This window comes from Spermophilus citellus, assembly GCF_964194105.1.
Source record: "Spermophilus citellus genome assembly, chromosome: 15".
NCBI classification, from domain to species: domain Eukaryota; kingdom Metazoa; phylum Chordata; class Mammalia; order Rodentia; family Sciuridae; genus Spermophilus; species Spermophilus citellus.
The window spans coordinates 84,786,960-84,808,936 of record NC_138195.1 but is presented as its reverse complement, the minus strand read 5'-3'; the positions used below and the strand labels follow the sequence as shown (position 1 = coordinate 84,808,936).

Genomic DNA, 21,977 nt, shown 5'->3' with positions numbered 1-21,977 from the left:
TGGTGTGCCCTTTACAAAAATTTTTTTAATTGTGATGAAGCCAAAGTTATCTATTTTCCCTTTTGGCGATCATGGTTTTGATGTTTTATCTAGCAAACCATTGTGTAGTTCAAGGTCAAAAAGGTTTGATTTTATGTTTTCCTCTAAGAATTTTGTTTTAGCTCTTCATTTAGGTCTGTGGTCAATTTTTGTTACGTTTTGTATAATTATTTTTAAAAGCATTTTTAAAACACTATGGAAAATATGGAATAGCTTATGAATTCAGGGAGAATTTCTGAGAATTCTGTTAGGAGCGCTAGGTGGTGCCCAACCTTCTTTTCTCTGTATGGTAGTAAAGGCTCTGAGGTAGTTTACTCTTTAAACAGATGGTGGCAGCAGAGTTTGGTAAATGAAAATTGTAGTTAGAAGTTAATATTTTAAAATTATGAGTTCTTTTGGCCTGCCTTCTTTTTGGTAATAGGTTGTTAAATGCTAAGTTTTAAGCTCCTTGTAAGATTCTTGAAGGATTATTTAAATCAGGTATTTTTCTACATAAGTTTATTCAAACTTTTCAGTGTGTGAAAAGGCCAGTTTGTGAGGTATGCACATGATGTCATGATTTGCCAAACCCAGGACACAGTTTTCTCAGATTTCTCTAATGTATTTTATCTACTTAATTATCTCACTCCTATTTATAATCTTCATGTAGAGATGAAGTGGTAGAGTAACAGTCAAAATGTTGGTTAGTGCTAAAACTGTTCTGAAACAAATTGGAAGATTCTAAGGATATAGGTAAAATAGAAGTTGGACACATAAGGGATCTCTTTTTTTAAATTCAGTAATAAAAACAGTTTTTACATCATTTCATAATTGGACCTCAGGTGTTCTTTTTTAGGACAGCCTAGTAAACAGGGAAATTAGGTGTTGCCATTCATTGATAATTGTTTTCAAGATAATAGAAATGACACACATCCATTGAGCACTTAGAGTTTGCTAAACACTGTGCTAAATGCCTTTTGTACATTGTCTTGTACTTTCAGAACAATTCTTAGAGGTAAGTACTATTTTTAACCCCAAATTTTCTGCAGGAGCAGCTGGATTTAGAGAAGTAAATAATTTGCATAGGTTCACATTAGGAGATAAAGTTGTGTGTTTGTTTATAAACAATTGTATTATACTTCTGTGTATTTAATTTTTGTGGAGCTGGTGTACTGTATCGCTTTGCAACTTTTAAAATTCTTAATTCAACAGTCTTGAAAAATCTCTAACTCTTGCTTACTACATAAGGCTATGTGGTCAGTGTCTTATGAGTGGATAATATTTTCTTGTTTGGCTTGGCTGCTGAAAAAGAGCATATCTTGTGATCTCATCTAATTTTAGCTTTACTTTGCTTTTCCACTAGAGGGCATACAAAATGTTAGGTTTGACTTGTTTTTTTCCCCTGTAAATAAACCACAATAGTAATGGAATAAGTATTTCTTATTATAGTGACCAGAAATTTTAAAAAAATAATGCATAGAATCGGTATAATGCTCTTCCTGTTTTATTTTGTACTGCAGATTACTCATTTTTGGATCCTATGATAGAGAAGCAAATATTCATTGCACACTTGAGTTGAGCAGTGGTGTTTGGGAAGAAAAACAAAGGAGTTCTATTAAGACGGTAAAATTGATTTACTTAATTTTACTTCTGTATAAGGTTTTATTCTCTAAGCATATTTTTATTAATATTTTTATATTCATAGAGTTATTTTTAGTCATGAGCAAATAGTGATGACCAGTTCTTAATTGTCTTATTAAAATAGTACAATATTGGTAATAAAATAAATCACGTGAAAATAGTTAATATTCAGACTGTCTGCCTAAGAAATAAAATCTGACTGATTTTCATTCCAGAACTTTAAAATTGTTTCAGTAAGGGATTAGAAGGAAATAGTTTTCTGAATGCCTGAGAAGACGTGAATTCACAGCATTCATTCATTCAGCAGGTGTTTTAGGAGCATTTATTTTGTGGTAGGCACTGTTTGGAGGCTGGAGGGACGATTCCAAAAAAGAAAAGATCCTATACCTGTTATATGAACATGGGGCAGTGGTTTGGTGTGGGAGTTAGAAGCTGGCTGGGAGGTAAGCTTCCCATTATAGGACAGAATGTAGCAATAAACTGGAAGCCAAAAAAGTGAACAAAGTTCCAGAGATTGACAAGTACTGGGAAGAAAAGTACATGAAAAGGTGTATGACAAAGGACTTAGAAGTTATGACAAAGGAGGCTTTTTAGATCTGGTGTTAACAGGGAAAGCCTCTAAAAAGAAGACACTGGAGGCGATGCTCAGCTAAATCTGAGTCATAGGTAAATAATGAACATATATATGTATTTTTTCTCTTCCCAATATTAATATCTCCCCAGTATTTCAGGGTTAACAGTCAAAAATGCTGCTAAAACTTTTAACATGTAATGGCAAGGTATTTTTATGTGTGTTCCTTTTACTTTTAATTTGTTTTCAATTTCTTTCTGTTGTGAACATCCTTACATAAAAATCAGAGGGGGGGATAGAAATTTTCTTGGAAGGAATAAAGTAATTTTGATGAGAATAGGAAAGTAGGGAGAAGTAAAACTGGCAAGGGACGGCAGCCTGGCATACAGAATTTGAGATGATGAAAATAGTGGGAGCTGCTGAAGATTTTGACCCTGGTAACTGACATGGTCAAAATAGAGGTTTAAAGGTGTTTTCCTTTTTTATTTGGTGACTGTCATTGCCCAACTTTCTTTTAAATTATATCTCCGCTGTTTGAATCAGCTCCTCAAGGAATAAAATATCCAGTTTTAGAGTTTGTATTGAAATACATAACTACATTGAAACACGTTGTTTTGTCTAAGTACATTATTGACTGTGAGTTGGTTGTAACTTGCCATTGCTGTTGGCATTTTCAGTTTCCTTTATTATATTTGCAAAGATATGAGATTAGACAGCTTTAATACTTTAGAACAAAGGCTAGCAAGACCTTCATCTTGAATTATTATTTTAGATCTTTGTATATGTCATTAACAGTTTTCAAGAAAGAATTCTAGGTTACTGTATTTAGTAATCTCATTGAAAATGTCAAAAACATTAAGTGTCTTCAGGCATTAAATTACCTATATCTGAATTTAATAACTCAAGGGAGGAGAATTAGTTTTTCAAGACAATACAAAATATCAGAGAATAGGATTTGATAATTTGGGATATATTGCAAATTTGAGTAGAAAATAGCTCTTTAGAAAACAAGTATGCTAAATTAATGATGAATTTAGGACATTATCATTATATAAATATAGTCTTCAGGTTTAAATTCACCTTTTAAATGTTGAAATTTGTTCAGTGCATGTAACCACTAATTGTAATGAATATGCAGAATGAAAGAAATTTAATTCCTCCCGTATTTTAATATGCCTTTGAAGTTTTAAGACACTACAACGCTGTAATAAAAGAGCCTGGCTTCATCTTCCGTCACTCATATAGTTTTATCCTTATGATTGCAAGATATCTAATGCACCCCTCAGTATCACATCATTTAAGAAAAAGGGTAAGGTCTAAGATAGGCCAAAGGCACATGTCAACCAGATTTTGTCTTTCAATACTTTACGTAAAATGTACCCCCGGGTACAAGGAAATGAGTTAGCCATATAAAAGTAAATGGATGGGAAAAAGAATTAGTGTTCTTCAGCTGAAAAGACAGGTGGGTGTGATTAATGAGAATGTATAAATACAAAAAATAAATAATAGATAATCAACAAATTTACTGAGTTGAGAACTAAGTCTATGGAATTATGAATATAAATCTCATGTCCCTGATGATAATCAGGTGATTAATGCTAAAAGAATACTTAAAAGGTCTTTGATAATACTGCAGGCTACATACTTGGTGGTAGACTTCACAGGGGGACAAATACGCTATATTTTTAATGCTATGTGTCCTACCCCTAGTATAATTCCTGGTATGTTGTGTTGTTCAGTCAATGTCCTGTAAGCAAAAAGACAGAATGATTTTCTGAAATATAGATCTAAGTCTGTCCATTGCCCACTTAAGTCCCTCAATGGCTTTTTTTCCTTCTCTGTCTTTTTTAAATTTGTTCTTGTCAGTTATACATGCCAGCAGAATACTCTTCGTTGTACACAAATGGAGCACAATTTTTCGCTTCTGGTTGTATGCAAAGTAGGGTCACACCATTTGTGCAATCAATCATGCACATACCTAGCGTAATGATGTCCATCTCATTTCAACATCTTTCCTACCCCTGTGCCCCTCCCTGCCCCCCCTCCCCTTTGCCCAACTCCAAAATTCCTCCACTCATCCCCCTCCCCTCATTATGGATTAGCATCCACCTATCAGAGAAAACATTCAGCCTTTGGTTTTCTTGGGATTGGCTTACCTCTCTTAGCATGATATTCTCCAACTCCCTCAATGACTTTTTATTGCTCTTAGGATAAGAACAAATTCTTTGATGTGACAAAGTCAACCTTCCTGGTCTGGTTCCTATTTGTTTCCCCTGCCCTCTTTCTTGCTTCTCATTCTCAACCAAACCATGTGTGGTTTGGTTGTCTTTTACTCCGTCATACCTGGTCACACTCTCTGTACACTACACGATCCTGATATGTGTGTACCCTTCCCCCCAACTCACTCCTCCACACATATCGTCACCCACCCCATTCTTCAGATCTCTGCTTATGCCAGATGTTAGCTTGTTTGCCCTCAGGTTTGTTCTTGGGCGGTCTCCCTGCTCCATGCCTTAAGAGGACTAGCCTCTGCCATTGTGTGTCAAGCCTTCAGGGGTATCCAGCTTTCAGCCAAGTTTGACCAGAGTGAAACACTCATAGGAAGTGAAGCACTGGGGAAGCCAGGGAGGTTTTCCTCTTATCCTCTGCTTTGGACAACATGTCTGGCAAAGGCTCTTTCTCCTCCATGCTCTTTGTTTCTCCCAGGACAGGCCCACAATGCTTCCAACTTCTGTTTGGTACTTCAGCCCCTGGCCTCTTCTAATACCACTTTTTCCCCTTTGTCATTCCAGCCTAAGGTAGTAGTGACTTTTTACTGTAGCTAATATCTGAGTTTCCTCACTTTCTCCTTATTTGGTATTCAGTTTTTCTGTCACCAAGTAGCCATTCCCATTTTGAAGTCCCATGCTTTCAAATACTCAGGTGTTTTCTCTTTTCTTATCAGAACCTGATAAACCAATCATCATTTCCTCTGGGAAGCCTTTCCTAACTAGCACAAACTCCTTGATAAATACTTGTGTCACAGTTGGAATTTTATATTTGTAGCTGTATGCTAATTTGATCAGTGTTATCGCCACCAGTATCTTTCATTACAGCAAGTGTCATGATTGGTTTTACTCTGGATATTCAGTAACTGTTTCTGAGAAGACTCTGGCCTCCATCCTCCAGGTACTCTCAACACTTTTTTGTTCTCACACCTTCAGGGTTTCAGAGTGACTTTTAGTCATGTTTCTGTCTCCTTCCTTCCTTCAAAGCTGTTTTTGATCTGTTTTAATAAAATAAAAACCTTTAGAAGAGGAAGTCCACAAAACAAGATTTCCTGCTGATTATTACTTTTGTGAAAAGTCTGGTTTGTAGAATGAGAATTTTAGTTTACAAATGTGATACCTATTGGTGTAAGTATTTTACTTCTGGAATTACTAATTCCCAAGTTCAGTCCCCGATACAAAAACTCAACTAGCCATATAACTTGTCAAAAGGACTTCTGACTATGTGTAAGTTCAGGGTTGCCTAAATAAAATGACTAAGTATGATCTAAGATTTACCCTTTTAGTTGTAGAGAATTTTAGAATTCTTGCTGAGTGATATTGAATGTTCTAGCTACATATTGTTGAGTGTTCATACAAAGAACATAAAAGAGCTCCCTAAAGAACTCTGACTTTTTGAGTAAGAACATCTGAGACAGATTTATAAATACTTTAGGCCAGATGCCTCAAAGTTGGCATTTTGGTATTTGTGTAGGGCCAAATGCCTTGCAGGTAGCATTTTGGTGCACCTATTTAACCATTTGCCATTTACAGTCTTAATCTTATGAAAAGAAAGAGAAAGATTAATGCAAATAAAGCTTCTTTGAAAATGTCAGTTTTTATGAAAACTCTGGTTTAGTTCAATCTGATAATATTTGCAAATACAGGAGGGATTCAGTGAAATTTTAACTGTATATAATGTTCTGCGATTTGGCTTTTTAAGTACTAAATGCCTTTGAGCTTTAATAGTAAATCCTGTGCAACATTTTCACTCTTGAAATTGATCTTAATTAAAAATGAGGGATGCAGTTTTCTGCCTTAGGTTTTCTTACTGTTTAGTATGATTGTGAAATGCTGTGAAAAGAGTGGGCACTTATGTTAAAATACAGAAACATACAGTCTCCATATCAGATCAATGTAAGGCACTATTGTATGAGAAGAAACTGAATATGAGGAGATAAGTCATTTTGTGATCCTTTTCTTCAATGGAAATTCGAACAGTGGTACTGTGTACATCATCAGTATCACTATTAACATATGAAGGGAATCAGAGTTTCAGTATAAAATACCATGAGCTTCCGTTGAAAGAAAAGCAACATTCTTTTGGAAAATCTAGAAAAGAATATATTAAGGAGATGACATTTGAGCCTAGCCTCACAGTGTATGTGGAATTTTGAGATGGTAAAGAAGGCATTTCAAGATGGAGACCATGGCATAAACCCCAATAAAGAGTAAGAATATTTGGGTATAATTAAGATATAGTGAGTTGTCAATGTTGTCTAAAGAATATGGTAGCATAGGAAGATTATGCCAAACAAGAGTGAAAGCTTGGATCTTATTATAGAGTGCTTTAAATACCAGGCTAAGAATTTGACTGTTTACGGTCAAAGATAGTAGGAACTATGGCGGCTTTTAAAATGAAAACAAGCTCATCAGAATCTTTCTTTAGGTAGTCTTGGAACTGGATTTCAATCTCAGACCACTAGTTGGTAGTATGACCTTCATCAAAGTTCCCAAAGCCATTCTATCCACACGTAGTTATCATTCTATAAAATGGTTCTGATAGTGCTTCTCATGGATGTATGGGGGTTAAATGAGATTCTGTATATGAAAATATCTAGTACAGTAGCTGGCACATAGTAGTTTATTGATAATATGTGTATTGACCAGTCACAGTGGGTAAAGTCAAGGATGGTTTGATTTGAACATAAAGTACTAGTGGTGATGTCTAATAAAAGTCTGATCCAAGATGATAACAATGGAAATGGAAAATATTATCAATGTGAATTTGCATACCTTTGGAATTGGAAAGGTTTGGGAGTAAGAAGGGAAGCCAGAAAGACCAGGCTATGAGGAGGGAAAAAGAAGAGGCAAAAGAGGATCTCACTTAGGACAAGTTGGTTTTGAGATTACAGTGGCAAACTATAAAAATAGGCCAGTCCAGAGATGGAAATTTTGTGATCTGCTGTTTTGTTCTTTGCTTTTTTAAAATTTTCAAATCTGTTTTTTCAACTTCTAGTGAACTTTTAAGATGAACACTGTTGGGCTTTATGCTGCTATATTTTTGATTCTCTTTTTTCAAATAGGATAAGAAAAACAGTGTTTTTACAATATAGTGATAACATTCTAATTTATTTTTATTTTGCTGAGGATCAAATGCAGGGTCTCATGCATACTAGGCATTCAACCATTGAGCTACATCCCTTGCTAAAAAGTTTTTTAGCAAGAGATTTTGAAAGAACATTAAGGAGAACATATTCATAAAACTTAAACATTACTTTTACATTTTGTTTCTCAGGACCCTGCAGTTTACTGTGACCCAAGTAAAATTGATTGACTCAGTTCATACTTTCTCACGAACTAAAACATCCTTTTCAAGCACAGTAGTAATTTCCCATTAAAAAATAACTTAGGCCGGGTGCTGTGTTGCATCGCCTGTAATCCCAGCAGCTTTGTAGGCTGAGACAGGAGGATCTCAAGTTTAAAAGCCAGCTTCACAAACAGCAAGGCGTTAAGCAACTCAATGAGACCCTGTCTCTAAATAAAATACAAAAAAGGGCTGGGGATGTGGCTCAGTGGTCAAGTGCTCCCAAGTTCAGTCCCCGATACAAAAACTCACCTAGCCATATAACTTGTTTTGAGTCATATAAAGAGTTTATACAGAATGTAGAACTAGATCATGAATGATTTAGAAAGGTGTTAAGAGCGGTGTTATCAGAGAGCTGTAGTAGTATTCAACTCATGACCCAGATGTACCTAGTCCAGGGTTTGTCGGCACTACAATATACAGTCTCTTTGCCAGTTGCAGTTTTAAGACTACTCATGCAATAACTATTTAATCCTTATTGATCAAATCCATGAGAATGGACACTGTCATCATCTCCATTTTACATATGAGGAAACTGAGGTGCAAAAGGAGAAAGTAACACATAGCTGGCAAGGGATAAAGACAGTCTGCAAAGCCAGGTATAATAACTCAACAGCTGGTATTCTTAACATTACTGCATCATCTCCACAAATGGTACCCAGTAGGCCTGCTTCATGTCCACATTTCCATTCTACTTTTATGACTCTGAGCAAATTATTTCATCATCTCTAAGATAAAGGGAATAACATCTGCCTTATAGGGTACAGGTTTTAAATATATGAAAACACTTAGCACAATACCAGCATACACTGTTACTATTGAACTTGACTTAGTTCGTAGACTGGGATGTAGTTCAGTGGGCCTAGCACACATGAGGGCCCTGGGTTCAATTCCCAGTGCCAAAAAAAAGGTTATCTAGTAATTTTTAGAGTATGGACAGATTGTTTTCAAAATGATGAATGATGTGTGAATTATCTTTCATAAATTGATCAATGCTGAGAATGTTGTACATAGCCATTGAGCATAAGGAAGGAAATATGAAACAGATTTTTAATTTTTGTAATAATATACTCATTTTCAAAATGCAAGGAAGCTTGCATATTTTAACAATAAAATCAGGAGTCTTTTGTAACCTGCCTTTTTCAAAGCTTAACAATATACTGAGGGCATATTTCTACCTGCTTGTACACGTGTCACTGTTTTTATGCCTGGATGGTATTTTAGTGTATACCTTATTTTATTTAATCACTCAGTCTGTTGACAAACATTTAGGGATTCAGGGTTTATGTTTTTCAGTTTTTTGATGTTTAATAAAATCTGTAATTAATATCAATATATGTATATTCACATGCATTCTATTCTTCAAGTCATGGTTTGGTATACTTTTTCTGGAAAGGGCCAAAGTAAGTATTTGGGGTTTTCCAGGATAGACAATTGCCGTGACACTACCCGGTTCTGCTGTTTTAGTTAAAGCTGCCATAGACAAGACGTAGACAAGTAAGTATGGTTCTAATAAGATTTTTTTAAAAATCAACCCATAGACTATAGTTATATGCTGACCCTTGATTTAAGTAACCCCTTTGTATTTATGTAAGAATAGTAGGCTGTTGATATATATTTCAAAATTGCATCCCACTAGAATAAGGTCTACAAATTATATAATAGTATTGTGCCAATGTTTTCTGACTTTGATAACTATACTGTGATTATGTCTGAAACTTAATTTTAAATGATCCAGTAAAAAATATACAGGGAGAAACAAATGTGGCGAGATGGTATTAACAATTGAGAAATATGGGTTCAGGATAAATGGGATATCTTTTTTAAATGTTTTGCAACTTTTCTATTTTGAAATAATTTCAAGATAAAGTTATCTTTAAAACTTGTAAAAAAAAAAACTATCCCTTAGACTCTCCCACTTTTTTAGTAAGATACAAGTCACCCTGCATGACTATAATGTAATATATGAAGGTGAAGGTTGATTTTATGATTCCAAATAAAGCTGTTTCTGTTTGACAAAGGAATTATAAAGGGCAAGAATGTTCCACTCCATTGTTTCCATAACAGCCTCAGCCTCTGCCTACTTTTCTTAGCTTTTTATTTCACTGAATGGTTGTATAAAATTTAAATTTGTTTTAAATCAAAACATTGATAGAGACTTCAATTAGATTTAAAAAGAGAAAAAAGAAGAAACCTGAGTGTGTTGTAATCATTTAGATATAATTATTTTCCTAACCACCTTTTGAACCCTTTTAAGTTGAAGAACATTTTTATTCCTTAGATCTCTTAGGTATGTTGCATTTGTATAATGGAGTTTTACTTTTTTAGCATACTTACAGATGCAGTCCTAATTTACTTTCTCGTTATTTTAGAGACCGAGTTATCAGATAGCCAAAGTGACATTCTGTTTTGAGGGGCTTCACTTGTATCACCTAGAAAGAAGTCTTCCTGAGGGAAGATAATGGAAATGCCAGACTTTTATGCCCATAATTTCCTTTAATCTTGACAACAGCAACCCAGTGTGGTAGACAATTATTAGTAGCCTCTTTCCTATGATTTGGGTATGATTTGAGTTTGTCCCCCAAAAGCCTGTGTGTTGGAAGCTTGGTCCCCAGTTTGGCAGTGTGGGAAGTGATTGAACCTTTAAGAGGTGGGGCCTAATAGGAAATCCTTAGGTCAGAGGTTGGAGGGTGCTACCTTCTACAGGTAGCTCTTGGGACTCCTGAGCTCTTAAACAGCATGTTATAAGAGCAAGCACAGCCCCAGGATCCTTCTCTCGCTTCACATTTTGTTGTGAGTTCTCTTCCTCCCACATGTACTCCCACTGTTATGAGGCCATCTGGCTATCTGCCACAGTATCCACACCAGAGCAGGGTAGAGGTGTATGATATCAGTGGTTTTTCAGCTATCCATTAAGAGTTAATTACTGAAAATGTAGGCATTACATTCTGAGAGTTCATGTGAAAGAATTTAGAATTCATTCCTTGTACTTTTCAGACCTGTTCTATTCAGAACTTTGTGTGAGCTGGGTTTGATGGCGCATACCTGTAATCCCAGCAGCTTGGGATGCTGAGGCAGGAGGATCATGTGTTCAAAGCTAACCTCAGTAATTTAGCAAGGCCCTAAGCAACTCAGGGAGATCCTGTCTCTAAATGAACTATAAAAAAGGGCTGGGAGGTAGCTCTATGGTTTAGCATCCATGAGTTCAATGCCTGGTCCAAAAAAAAACTTGTGTGTATGTATGTGCATATGTACACGTGTAATTTTTGTCATTAGAATGGCGACATCAAATTTTACTTCAGCAGAAATATATTAGTTGACGGATTCTTTTTTATTTATCTGGCTTACAAGTTAAAGAACTATTCTAATTTATACCTTTATGAATTGGTCAAACTTAAATGACAGGCCTCTGAAAAGTTTTGTGAGAGTGATAATTTTTCTGCCAAGAGATAAAAGCAAGACATTGCCATGTATTGATTTCAAAGAGTTATTTTTTCTACGAAAAGGATAGTATGATTGTATGCATTCACATTGTGAATCTTTACTGGTAAGAGACAGTTTCAAAGAAGACAGCTAATAAAAATAGTATCTCCTTTCTTCTGTTAAGAGTGATGGAAGTTGGGGCTGGAGTTGTAGCTCAAAGGTAAAGCACTTGCCTCATACGTGTGAGGCACTGGGTTCGATTCCTAGCACCACATATAAATAAGCAAATAAAATAAAGGTCCATCAATAACTAAAAATATTTTTTTTTAAAAAAAGAGTGATGGAACTGAATAGTAGTAAATTTAGAATTTAATGTGGTCCTTGGGAACAAGGTTACATAATTTATAAGTAGTTGAGGGAGGGTGCAGGAAATATTTGTTTGCATCTTCTATGCATTTAAAAGAATAACTGGTGTTTAGAAGTAGATTAGACTAATACCTTCAGAGACTTGGCTTTTATTTCTTTTTTATATGTTTCCTTTTTTTAATTCTAGAATCAAGTTTTAGTGACTTCTTGGGATAATAATTTATTGGCATATACTTTTTGTTTTGTTTTTGGTACCAGGGATTGAACTCAGGGGGCACTCAACCACTGAGCCACATTCCCAGCCCTATTTTGGATTTTATTTAGAGACAGGATCTCACTGAGTTGCTTAGCACCTCGCTCTTGCTCAGTCTGGCTTTGAACTTGTGATCCTCCTGCCTCAGCCTTCAGGGCTGCTGGAATTACAGGCATGCACCACCACGCTCAGCCTGGCATATCCTTTTAATACATTAAGTCCCAAATTTTAAATTCTCAAGCATTTCAATGAAATTGATAGGTACATTAAAATGTGTTGGAAATCAGAATACAGAGCTTATATTAGTTGATATAATTATATTTTATTGTATAATTGCATATTATATAATTATGTATCATATATTATTTAAATTTTTATGGATTTTTCACATCTAGAACCAAGAGACAAAAATGGATTAGACCAGGCATGATGGTGCACACCTGTAACCCCAGCTACTTGGAAGGCTGAGGCAAGAAAATCAAAAGTTCAAGGCTAACCTGGGCAACATAGTGAAACTCTGTCTTAAAATAAAAAATGTTTATAAAAAAGAAAGAAATAGCCTTTTAAATAGATGTTGAGTAATACTACTCTTGTTCTAACTCAGCCTCTTCTAATGAAGCCAGATGATTCTTGTGTTACCTTATACCCAAGTGTGTTTGGGGAAGCAAGGAATAAGAAAATTAATATGAACAAAAACATGCTTCGTTTTGTGTTTTCCTAGTACTAATGGTGTTAGTAGGATAATCAGTTGTGACTTTTAAAGGTGACCGGAATGGTAAAAGAGGAAATCTAGTCCTAGGTCTTCAACAACCTTATTGTTCCCAGTTGGGATGGACAATAAGCTAATTATTAGTCCCTAGCCTGGTGTAATTTTCCTGGTAATCATAAACAAATTGAAATAATACATGAAATGATCAGAAAGTTACATTTCCGATACATTCTGTGCCAAATAGGTTGTACCTAGAAGTTCACCTTAAAATTAATAAGATAACTTATTTAGTTTAAATTTAGTTTTTCTCAATTATAATACAAAGTTTGGAGATATACCTTTAATATGCTAAATATAATTGCTTGAATCTCTTATATTTCAAAAGAAAGCCAAGCAAAGTTGATCAATACATTGTCAATACATTGGTCCATCAAAATCAATGATCTTTAGTTACTGACCTCATCAGTGGATTAATATATTGATGGATTAACTACTTGAAGACTTTCATGAGAGGTAGTGTAGGAGGTAGCCTGTGTCAACTGGCCTGATTTTGTTGAAATCAAAAGGTAGATTTCTACTGGAGTTCCCTATTGAGGGAAGTCATCACTTGGAAGCATGTTCTTGGGAACTATATGTTGTCCCCAGCCCCTTCGTCTTTCTCTTTACGTCTGGGCTTTTATGAGACAGTCAGTTTTACTCCGCCTCACCTTTCTACCATGATGTTCTGCCTCTCCTCAGGCTTAAAGCAATGGAGCCAGCAGACCAAACTACAACCTCTGAAACCTTAGCCAAATCTTTCATCCTCTAAGCTATTTTCCCTCAGGTATTTTGCAACTGCAGTGGAAAGTTGATTAACACACCTCCCCTTACTTGTGTTAGGTGGCTTTTATTAAATCACTAAATGATTGCAGTAACTTGCACATGCCCTCCTTTCCTGCTCCTTTGAAGACAGAGAAGCTCATCTGTGTTCAGGATTGTATACCTTTGTGAAAAATTCAGTTTTATATTGGTGTCATGGACATACATGAACTGATTATTATGTTTTATATCATATTTTTCCCTTCCCTGCATCACTATTCTTTAAAAAAAAAAAAGCCGAGAAATAGTTCTTGTGAGGTATTTTTGAGAATTTTATTTGATGAAAGTATATTTAAAATATAACTGATCATAGTAATTTAGTGTTTTTCACTTGGTGATCTTTTTACTTTTTCTTGGATTTTTTATTTTTCATTGATGTTATAAGCCAGTGTAGGAGAGAACAGTTTGTAAATAAGAGAGTTCAAGGACTGGGATTGTAGCTCAGCGGTAGAGCACTTGCCTAGCACATGCAAGGCCCTGGGTTTGATCCTCAGCACCACATAAAAATAAATAAATAAAGTAAAATAAGAGAGTTACATCGATGTGCTATTAAAATATATCCCCTTGTTATCTAGCATATAAAATGATGTTCATCCATGTTAGTTAGAAAGGGATGGAAAAGATCAATGTGTTGTCCCCCTGCCAAGGGGCTTCCAGCTGTGTCTTTAAGACTAAAAGGCTGTCAGAGTATGAGAGCTCTTAAAGGCAGTCTTGTTGTTATTAAATTGCTCTTTCCAAGACAGATGCACAAACAGCTAGAATTTTTTAAATGGTGAATGGCATCAAGTTAAATGATGAAGTTAAACACAGACTATTCACAATCTTGTATATAATGACACCTGTGAGTCAACTAATGCAATTTTATGTTTAGTTAGCATGTGTCACAATTCTTGGTAATTAATAGACATTTTTGTGCATGTCATAGAAATAGTATTTCTAACTCCAGTAGAAGTCTACCTTTTAGTTTCAACAAATTCAAGCCAGTTGACACAGGCTAAGCCACAGAGTACATCCTACCTTTATAATTTATTTTTAGCTTTTCAATTTAATAAACCAGCATTTCAAATTAATAAGATATTATATATGACAGTGTCTAGCACAATGTCTGGCAAGCTAGAAGCCTATTAGAGAAAATCAGATACACACTAAAACTAGTGCAAGCAAAAAAAGTACTTACCCTAAAGATACCAGGGTGTTTTCTGGACCCCAGGGCAGCCATCTGGTGATTGAACCCAGAGGCTCACATCTCAGCCACATCTCAGCCCTATTTTATATTTTATTTAGAGACAGGGTCTCACTGAGTTGCTTAGCACCTTGCTTTTGCTCAGGCTGGCTTTGAACTCAAGATCTTCCTTCCTCAGCCTCCCTAGCCACTGGAATTACAGGCTTATGCCTCCACACCTGGCATAAGTGATACTGCATGGTGGTGTGGGTTAAGCTCTGCACACCTTTAAGCAAGAATACAGTCAGGCCTTAGAAACAAACTGAAACAGACACTAGGTACAATGGCATATGCATCTAATCCTAGCAACTCAGTTGGTTGAGGCAGGAGGATCATAGATATGAGCCAGATTGGGCAATTTAGCAAGACCCTCAGCAATTGAGATGCTATCTCAAAATAAATTATTTTTTCACAAAACTGGGATATAGCTCAATGGTTAAACACCCCTGGGTTCAATCCCCAGTACAAAAAAGAAACAAACTAGAACAGAAGACCAAGCCACTTTGGGCTACTACTTCTGTTTGCTTTTTCTTCCTGGTTACTTGGATGTTTGAAATCTGGACACATTCTCCAATTCCTTGTGAGCTGAGTAGTTTATATGGCTTGCATCACTACAGATTTAGATTTTCAAGGTCCATAAGAATACATACAGATTCCCACAGCTATAATTACATTTAGAATAAAGAGAAATTCAAGAGATCGTTGAGTCTAAATTCAAACCATCCCGGAATTCTGGTTCATTTTGATCAGGTGTGTGCCTCTGAACCATCAAATGAGGCAAAGCAGTGGAACCAGGTTTATATGAGCATGATTGTTCCTGCTGTAACATATGTGGGATTAAATGATTGCATGGATCCCAAAGCCAGAGAGGGCTTAGCAAACATTGGTGTCTATACTAAGCATATAGTAAGTGTTTGATAATTGTTATATATTTCATTTCTTATTTCTCTTATATGGTGTCACTTATGCTAGGCATGGTGGCATATGCCTGTAATCCCACTGGCTAGGGAGGCTGAGGAAGGAGGATCTTGAGTTCAAAGCCAGCCTGAGCAAAAAGCAAGGTGCTGAGCAACTCAGTGAGACCCTGTCTCTAAATAAAATACAAAATAGGGCTGGGATGTGGCTCAGTAGTCAAGTGCCTCTGGGTTCAATCCCCAGTACCAAAAATAAATAAATAATAAAATGTTGCTTATGCCTTAAAGTATAGGTTTTAGAAACATGTTTACAGAAAATCTATTAATATATATTATAAACTTCATATGTTTATTGCAAGATAACATAATGTGAGATCTCTCATTTATAATCAATATGTAGGATTCTGTTATATGTTGTATGAAATGCTGCTGCTCTTTCCAAGTAAATCTTACTCTGTTACATTCAGAGTAGGAGTTTTTTATTAAACCTCAAATAACACTTTGACAATTTTAATTTCCTGATATTCCTCTGCTGCCATCTCTTTGCTCTAATAGTGCTATTGCCATAGCCCCGAGCAATAGCTTTTTCCATTCCAACTCCTGGACTATCTGTTCAGAATCTTCTCATGCTTTAAGATATAACCTAAATGCCATATCCTTACATGAAGTCTTCCTCAAACCACTTACCCAGAGGTAGTCTTTTTCTCCCTTGAATTACCATCATACCTTATCCATACTTACATAGAGATATCATGCACATCATGGTTCAGTCTTGGAAGTATAGCTTAGATACTCTAAAACAATGTTAACTATTGTTTAGATATTGGCCATGGTGATGCCAACTCTGACAAAAATAGGGTGTTTGTGAGCTGAGCAGTTTATATGGCTAACCTCACTACAGATTCAGACTTGCAAGGTTCAGCCTAAAACTTCCAGACAAATTCCATGCATGTAACACATGACTGAAAGGGAAGAGGTGTCATGAACCCATGTATTACCTCTGCTGCTGTATCAGTCTTGCTCTTTACTTGGAATGGTGAGGAGACAGATTTTCTTGTTTTTTTTTTAAGTTTATTTATAAATCCAGTAATTCAGTGTGAAATATACCACTTATTTTTTAATATTCCATTCACTTTTACTTGTTACATTAAATCTAAACATTTTTAAAAGGTTTGGATAGATATTATTTACTTATTTTGAGTTATTGATGGGCCTTTATTATTTATGTATTCATTTATTTATATGCAGTGCTGAGAATCAAACCCAGTGCCTCACACATGCCAAGCAAGTGCTCTACCACTGAGCTGCAACCCCAGCCTTGGTTCTTAAAGAGAAACACTGCAAACTTCTCCCACCTACAAAGATGTTGAGTGAGAAGTTTTATAGATATTAACTTTGCTTTAATTGTAGCTTATCTTGGAGAGCACCCAGATCTTGGGGAAACTTAAAATAGCCAATTGATTTCCTGTAAGAAAAGAAACACTCATACTGGTGTTGGTTGGAATTGATTGCGGGCCTCTTCCCTTCTATAATCTGTAAATGTGTTTATTATGATAGACATTTATTTCTACAATCACCCCATTTTCTCTTTTAATGAAGACTTCATGATCAGCAGTCCAAAGGACAATATTAGGTTGTTCAATGTTCGGTTTTTTTTCTTCCCTCTGCTGTAAGAAATACAGATTTCCCCCTCTCTGCTATTTTTTTTTTTCCTCCTCTGAGTAATATCTAGGTAAAGATATTTACTGCCATCAGTATAATTTCTACTCTTTGGAAGAACATTATTTCTAATGTGTTTGAACTAGTTTGAACTCACTGTTTTTCCTTTACTAAACATTGACATTTCAGTCATCATCCTTGTCTTTTTTGAGAAGACAACTTTTTAATCACATAATTATAAAATGTCTGAGTGGTATAATAAATTTTAGTATCTTGAATTAGTGTTTGTTTCATAATATTTTTGCCTTGTTTCTGAAACTGGATATTGTATTCATTCATTCATTGCAGACTGGTTTTTAAAATTTCCTTTTTCATTCCTGTTTTTGAGTAGTTCTGCTAAGTCTTACTAATAGCAGTAATAATAATCCACTAAGTCTGTTTAAAGCTTACCACCTGTTTTAGTCAGCTTTTTTTCATCTGTGTGACCAAAGGACCAAAAAGAACAAAATAGAGGAGGAAAAGATTCTTTTGGCTCACTGTTTCAGAAGTCTCAGTCCATAGAAGGCTGACTCCATAGCTCTGGGTTGTGAGGTAAAGCAGAACATCACGGCAGAGGAAAGCAGCTCAGGACATGGCAACTGGAAACAAGAGTTCTGCTCAAATAAGGACAAATATAAACCCCAAAGGCAGGCTCCCAGTGACCTATCTCCTCCAGCCACACTCTGCCTGCCTACACTTACTGCCCCCTCAAACCATATCGCTGGATTACGGTACTGATTGAGTAATCATTTCACCTCAGAAAATTCTTGGATTGTCTCATACATGAGCTTTTGGGGGACACCTCATCTCTCTCTAAACCATAACACCACACAAATGAAGTTCAGAGAAATTAACATTTGCCTAAAATCACTAGCAAAGTTTGCCTATCCCTAATAATATTTCACCCTAAATATTTCAGTATGAGGTTTCACAGAACATTTTGCATAACCACAATAATAATTATCACATATCAGAAAAACAGCAATTGACTTAATATCACCTGATCTTCAGCCTTTATTAAAATGTCTCCAAAGTACCAAATGTCATTAAATGTGTTTCATGGCTTTAAAAAAAAATCTAGAATCTGATCAAGATTCATGTTACTTGTGGAGGAGGCTGGTGTTTAAAAGGATGTTCTCCCCACCCCCCAGTCTGGTCATTCCTTCTACCCATTTGTTCACTAGCTTGTTTTTGGCAAGGGGGTCGCAGATAAACTTTGCTCAACTAGATGCTAAATATTATGTAAATGAGTGAATAGATGAAGTTATGAGCTAATCTCAGAAATAGCACTTTATAAATCCTACAACTAAAGTTATCTTGAGCAGGGACAACACACCTCTCATACCCTAGAGGTATTTTGGTACAGCAGTTTTCTGTTGCTGTACCAAAATACCACATGGGTAACATAGACAATAGAAGTGTATTTGGCTCACTGTTTAGAGGCTGGAAAATCCAAGAGCATGGTTCTGGCATCTGCCAAGGGCCTTTATGCTTCTTCATCACCTGGTGGAAGGGCAAGTGAACATCTGTGAGACAAAGAGGGGACCGAGAGGGAGCTGAACTTACAGCAAACACATTTCTTCATAATTCACCGACACCTGTGATAACAGCATTAATCTATTCATGAGGGCCATGCCCTTATGACCTAATTACCTTTTCAAGGTTCCACCTCTGAAAGAGTGTCACGATGACAATTAAATTTCATCATGAATTTTGGAAGGGACATTCAAACTATTAGCCTCCAAGAAAAATAAAAGGCATACAAGACAGGAAATGCAGTGATACTCAGCTGTGTAATAAACAAGTTTTAATATACTCAGAATATTATAAACACTTTGTTATTTTAGCTTTTGGAATCAGTTAACCTTGATAGCCTAATTATAGATAGAAAACAAATATGATAATTTTTAACTTTGATGGTAGAACTTTAGAAGGTATAAAGAGGAACGATGAGCCAGGCATGGTGACACACACCTGTAATCCCAGCAACTCGGGAGGCTGAGGCAAGAGAATGGCAAGTTCAAAGCCAGCCTCGGCAACATCAAGCAAGGTGCTAAGCAACTCAGTGAGACCCTGTCTCTAAATAAAATACAAAATAGGGTGGGAATGTGGCTCAGTGGTTGAGTGCCCTGAGTTCAATCCCCAGCACACACACCCCACACCGACCAAAAAAAAAAAAAAAAAGAGGAGGAAAGGTGGAACGATAGAAGTTTAAATATCAAAATATATATTTTCTGTAGTTGATGAATAACAAATAGGAGTAAAATGTATTAATTAAAATTACAGAAAGGTTATTATATAGTAGAACTAAAACAGTGCTACAGCTTTATTATAACTTGGGGAAGGGGGAATATTTGTTAATAGTAGGAAGTCAATATGTTGTCTAAAATTTGATATATTAAGAAATAATAACATATACATATATTATCTAGCAAAAAACAAAGGGTAACTTCAAGAACAACCAAAAACAGAGTTTTAAAGTAGTTGCTATGGTGGTGTTGGTATTGGTAATGAGGAGACAGGACTGTTGTTCTTTAAATTCCTTTCACTTATTTTTTAATCACATGCAAATATTTGATAAAAGTTTAAATAGTCTAATTTTTTTCCTCTAAATTTAACAGTATTAAAATTAAAAACTTGGATTTTATTTTGGTGGCATTTTTTTCTTTCATAAACATTTAGTTCTTACTTCTAATTATATGTGGCCTAAACCTTTATAGTCTGGTAATACTAATTATCTATAATTAAGAATTATGCATTTTATTAACATAAATATATAAAATGAAAAAAACGGAAGGGTGATCTGAAATAATGATCTGTGTATTTAAATATCTTAAGACAAAAATTGTTATATGCCTTGGAATGATCCATGTATAGGATGCTGTTATCTACAAATGTTTTTTTCCTCCCTGTACAGTCTTTATGCTTTCCCTTTTTTCATCACACTGTCACTTCCTGTACGGTATTGAATTTTGAAGTGATAAGAGCAGAAATCCTTGCTTTGTTTCTGATTCAGATAGAAAACATGGATTCTTTTTTTTTCCACCTTTGAGTTTTATGTTATTTGTAGATTTTTGTAAATGAACATAATTAGTTTTTTAAAAATTTCCTTGTGTTTCTAGTTGGCTGAGGGCTTTTCTCATGAATAGATGTTGGATTTTTAAATTAAACGAATTTTTTGGAAGTTGTTAAAATATTTATTTGGCTTTCGTCATTATTTTGTTAATATGATAATTTACACTGATCAATTCCTGATTGCTAATCCAGTCTTGAATTCCTGGAATCAATCCCTATTTGGTTATGTTTTTATTATCCTTTTTTAATATTGCTAGACTGTTTTATTTTTCATCATGCTTGAATATTAGAGATAGTATTCTGTAGTTCTCTTTTCTTGTTATGTGTTTGATATAAGTGAATATTGACCTTAACGTATGATTTGGGAAGTGTTTCCTTTTTCTCTCATTCTAAAAGATTCCAGGTAAGATTGTTACAATTTCTTCTTTAAGAATTCACAAGTGGGGTTTACTGTGGTTTGGGTTCAGTGGTAGAGCACTTGCTTGGCATGTGTGAGGCCCTGGGTTCAGTCCTCAGCACCATATAATGATAAATAAATAAAATTAAAGGTCTTGTATTCATTTGTAACTACAAAAAATAATTTCAAAAAAGAATTCACAAGTGAAGCAACCTAGACCTGCAGGGGCTTTCTTTGCTGGGGCATCGGGACTGACCTTAAAATTGTAAATTTGATGTATTCATCTGATAATAGGAGTATTAAAATTTTCTGTCTTTGGTGGGTATTTGTTATTTCTATCTTTGAAGGAAATGTTTCCAGCTCATCTAGGCTGTCAGCTGTATTGACATGAAGTTGTTGCCCTGTTGTGTTCATAGGATCTGTAGCATCTCTAGTGCTCTCTCTCTTATTCTTGATTTTAATAATATATGTCCTCCATCAGTTTAACCTAGAGACTTTCCAGTTTTTTTTTATCATTTCATTGAATCAGATTTCATTGAGTTCTCTTTTATTTTCTGTTTCATTGTTTCTTCTCTTTATTGTTTCCTTCTGAGTTTTGCATTTCTGAAAGTGGGAATTCATATTACTAATATTAGATTATTTTCTCTAACATGAGCATTTAAAGCCGTAAATTTCCTCTCAGAGTGATTTAGTTATAATCACATTGATTATATTTTCATCATTTCATTAAACATATTTTCACTTTACCTTGCAATTTCTTCTTTGATTCCATGAATTATTTAGGAGTATGTTGTTTTACTTTTCAAACATTTAGGGTTTTACTAATTATGACTCATTTCTAACTTAATTCCATTATGGTCAGAAAATAGACATTTTACAATTTTAGTCTTTTTAAATTTACTTATACTTGTTTTATGGTCTTCCATATTCTGGAGGCATTTGAAAAGTGTATTGTCCCATTGTGAGGTGTATTGTTCTATAAGTGTCAGTTAACTCAAAGTTAATAATGTTCAGATCACCTGTGTCTCTGCTTTCCCTCCCCGGTGCGCGCCCCCCTCCCCCAGTTATATTGGTTGTTGAGAAAAGGCTAGAGAATAAATTATACTTCTAATTGCAAGTTCAGTAAAGTTACATTGCAGAGAACATTCATACAAGGACAGGAGAAATCTGTGACCATATTTTACAACTTACTAGGGTTTATTTAATGTTTTCTGTAGTC

General features: G+C 35.2%; 1 protein-coding gene across 1 annotated transcript in view; it reads left to right on the top strand.

Moving 5' to 3' along the window:
- Window positions 1-21,977, top strand: part of PDZD8 (PDZ domain containing 8) — an 87,027-nt gene that overhangs the window by 53,604 nt on the left and 11,446 nt on the right. Inside the window, exon 3 of the mRNA XM_081268870.1 lies at window positions 1,539-1,641. Coding sequence (XP_081124996.1) covers window positions 1,539-1,641 — 103 coding nt within the window. The remainder of the gene's footprint in view (window positions 1-1,538; window positions 1,642-21,977) is intronic.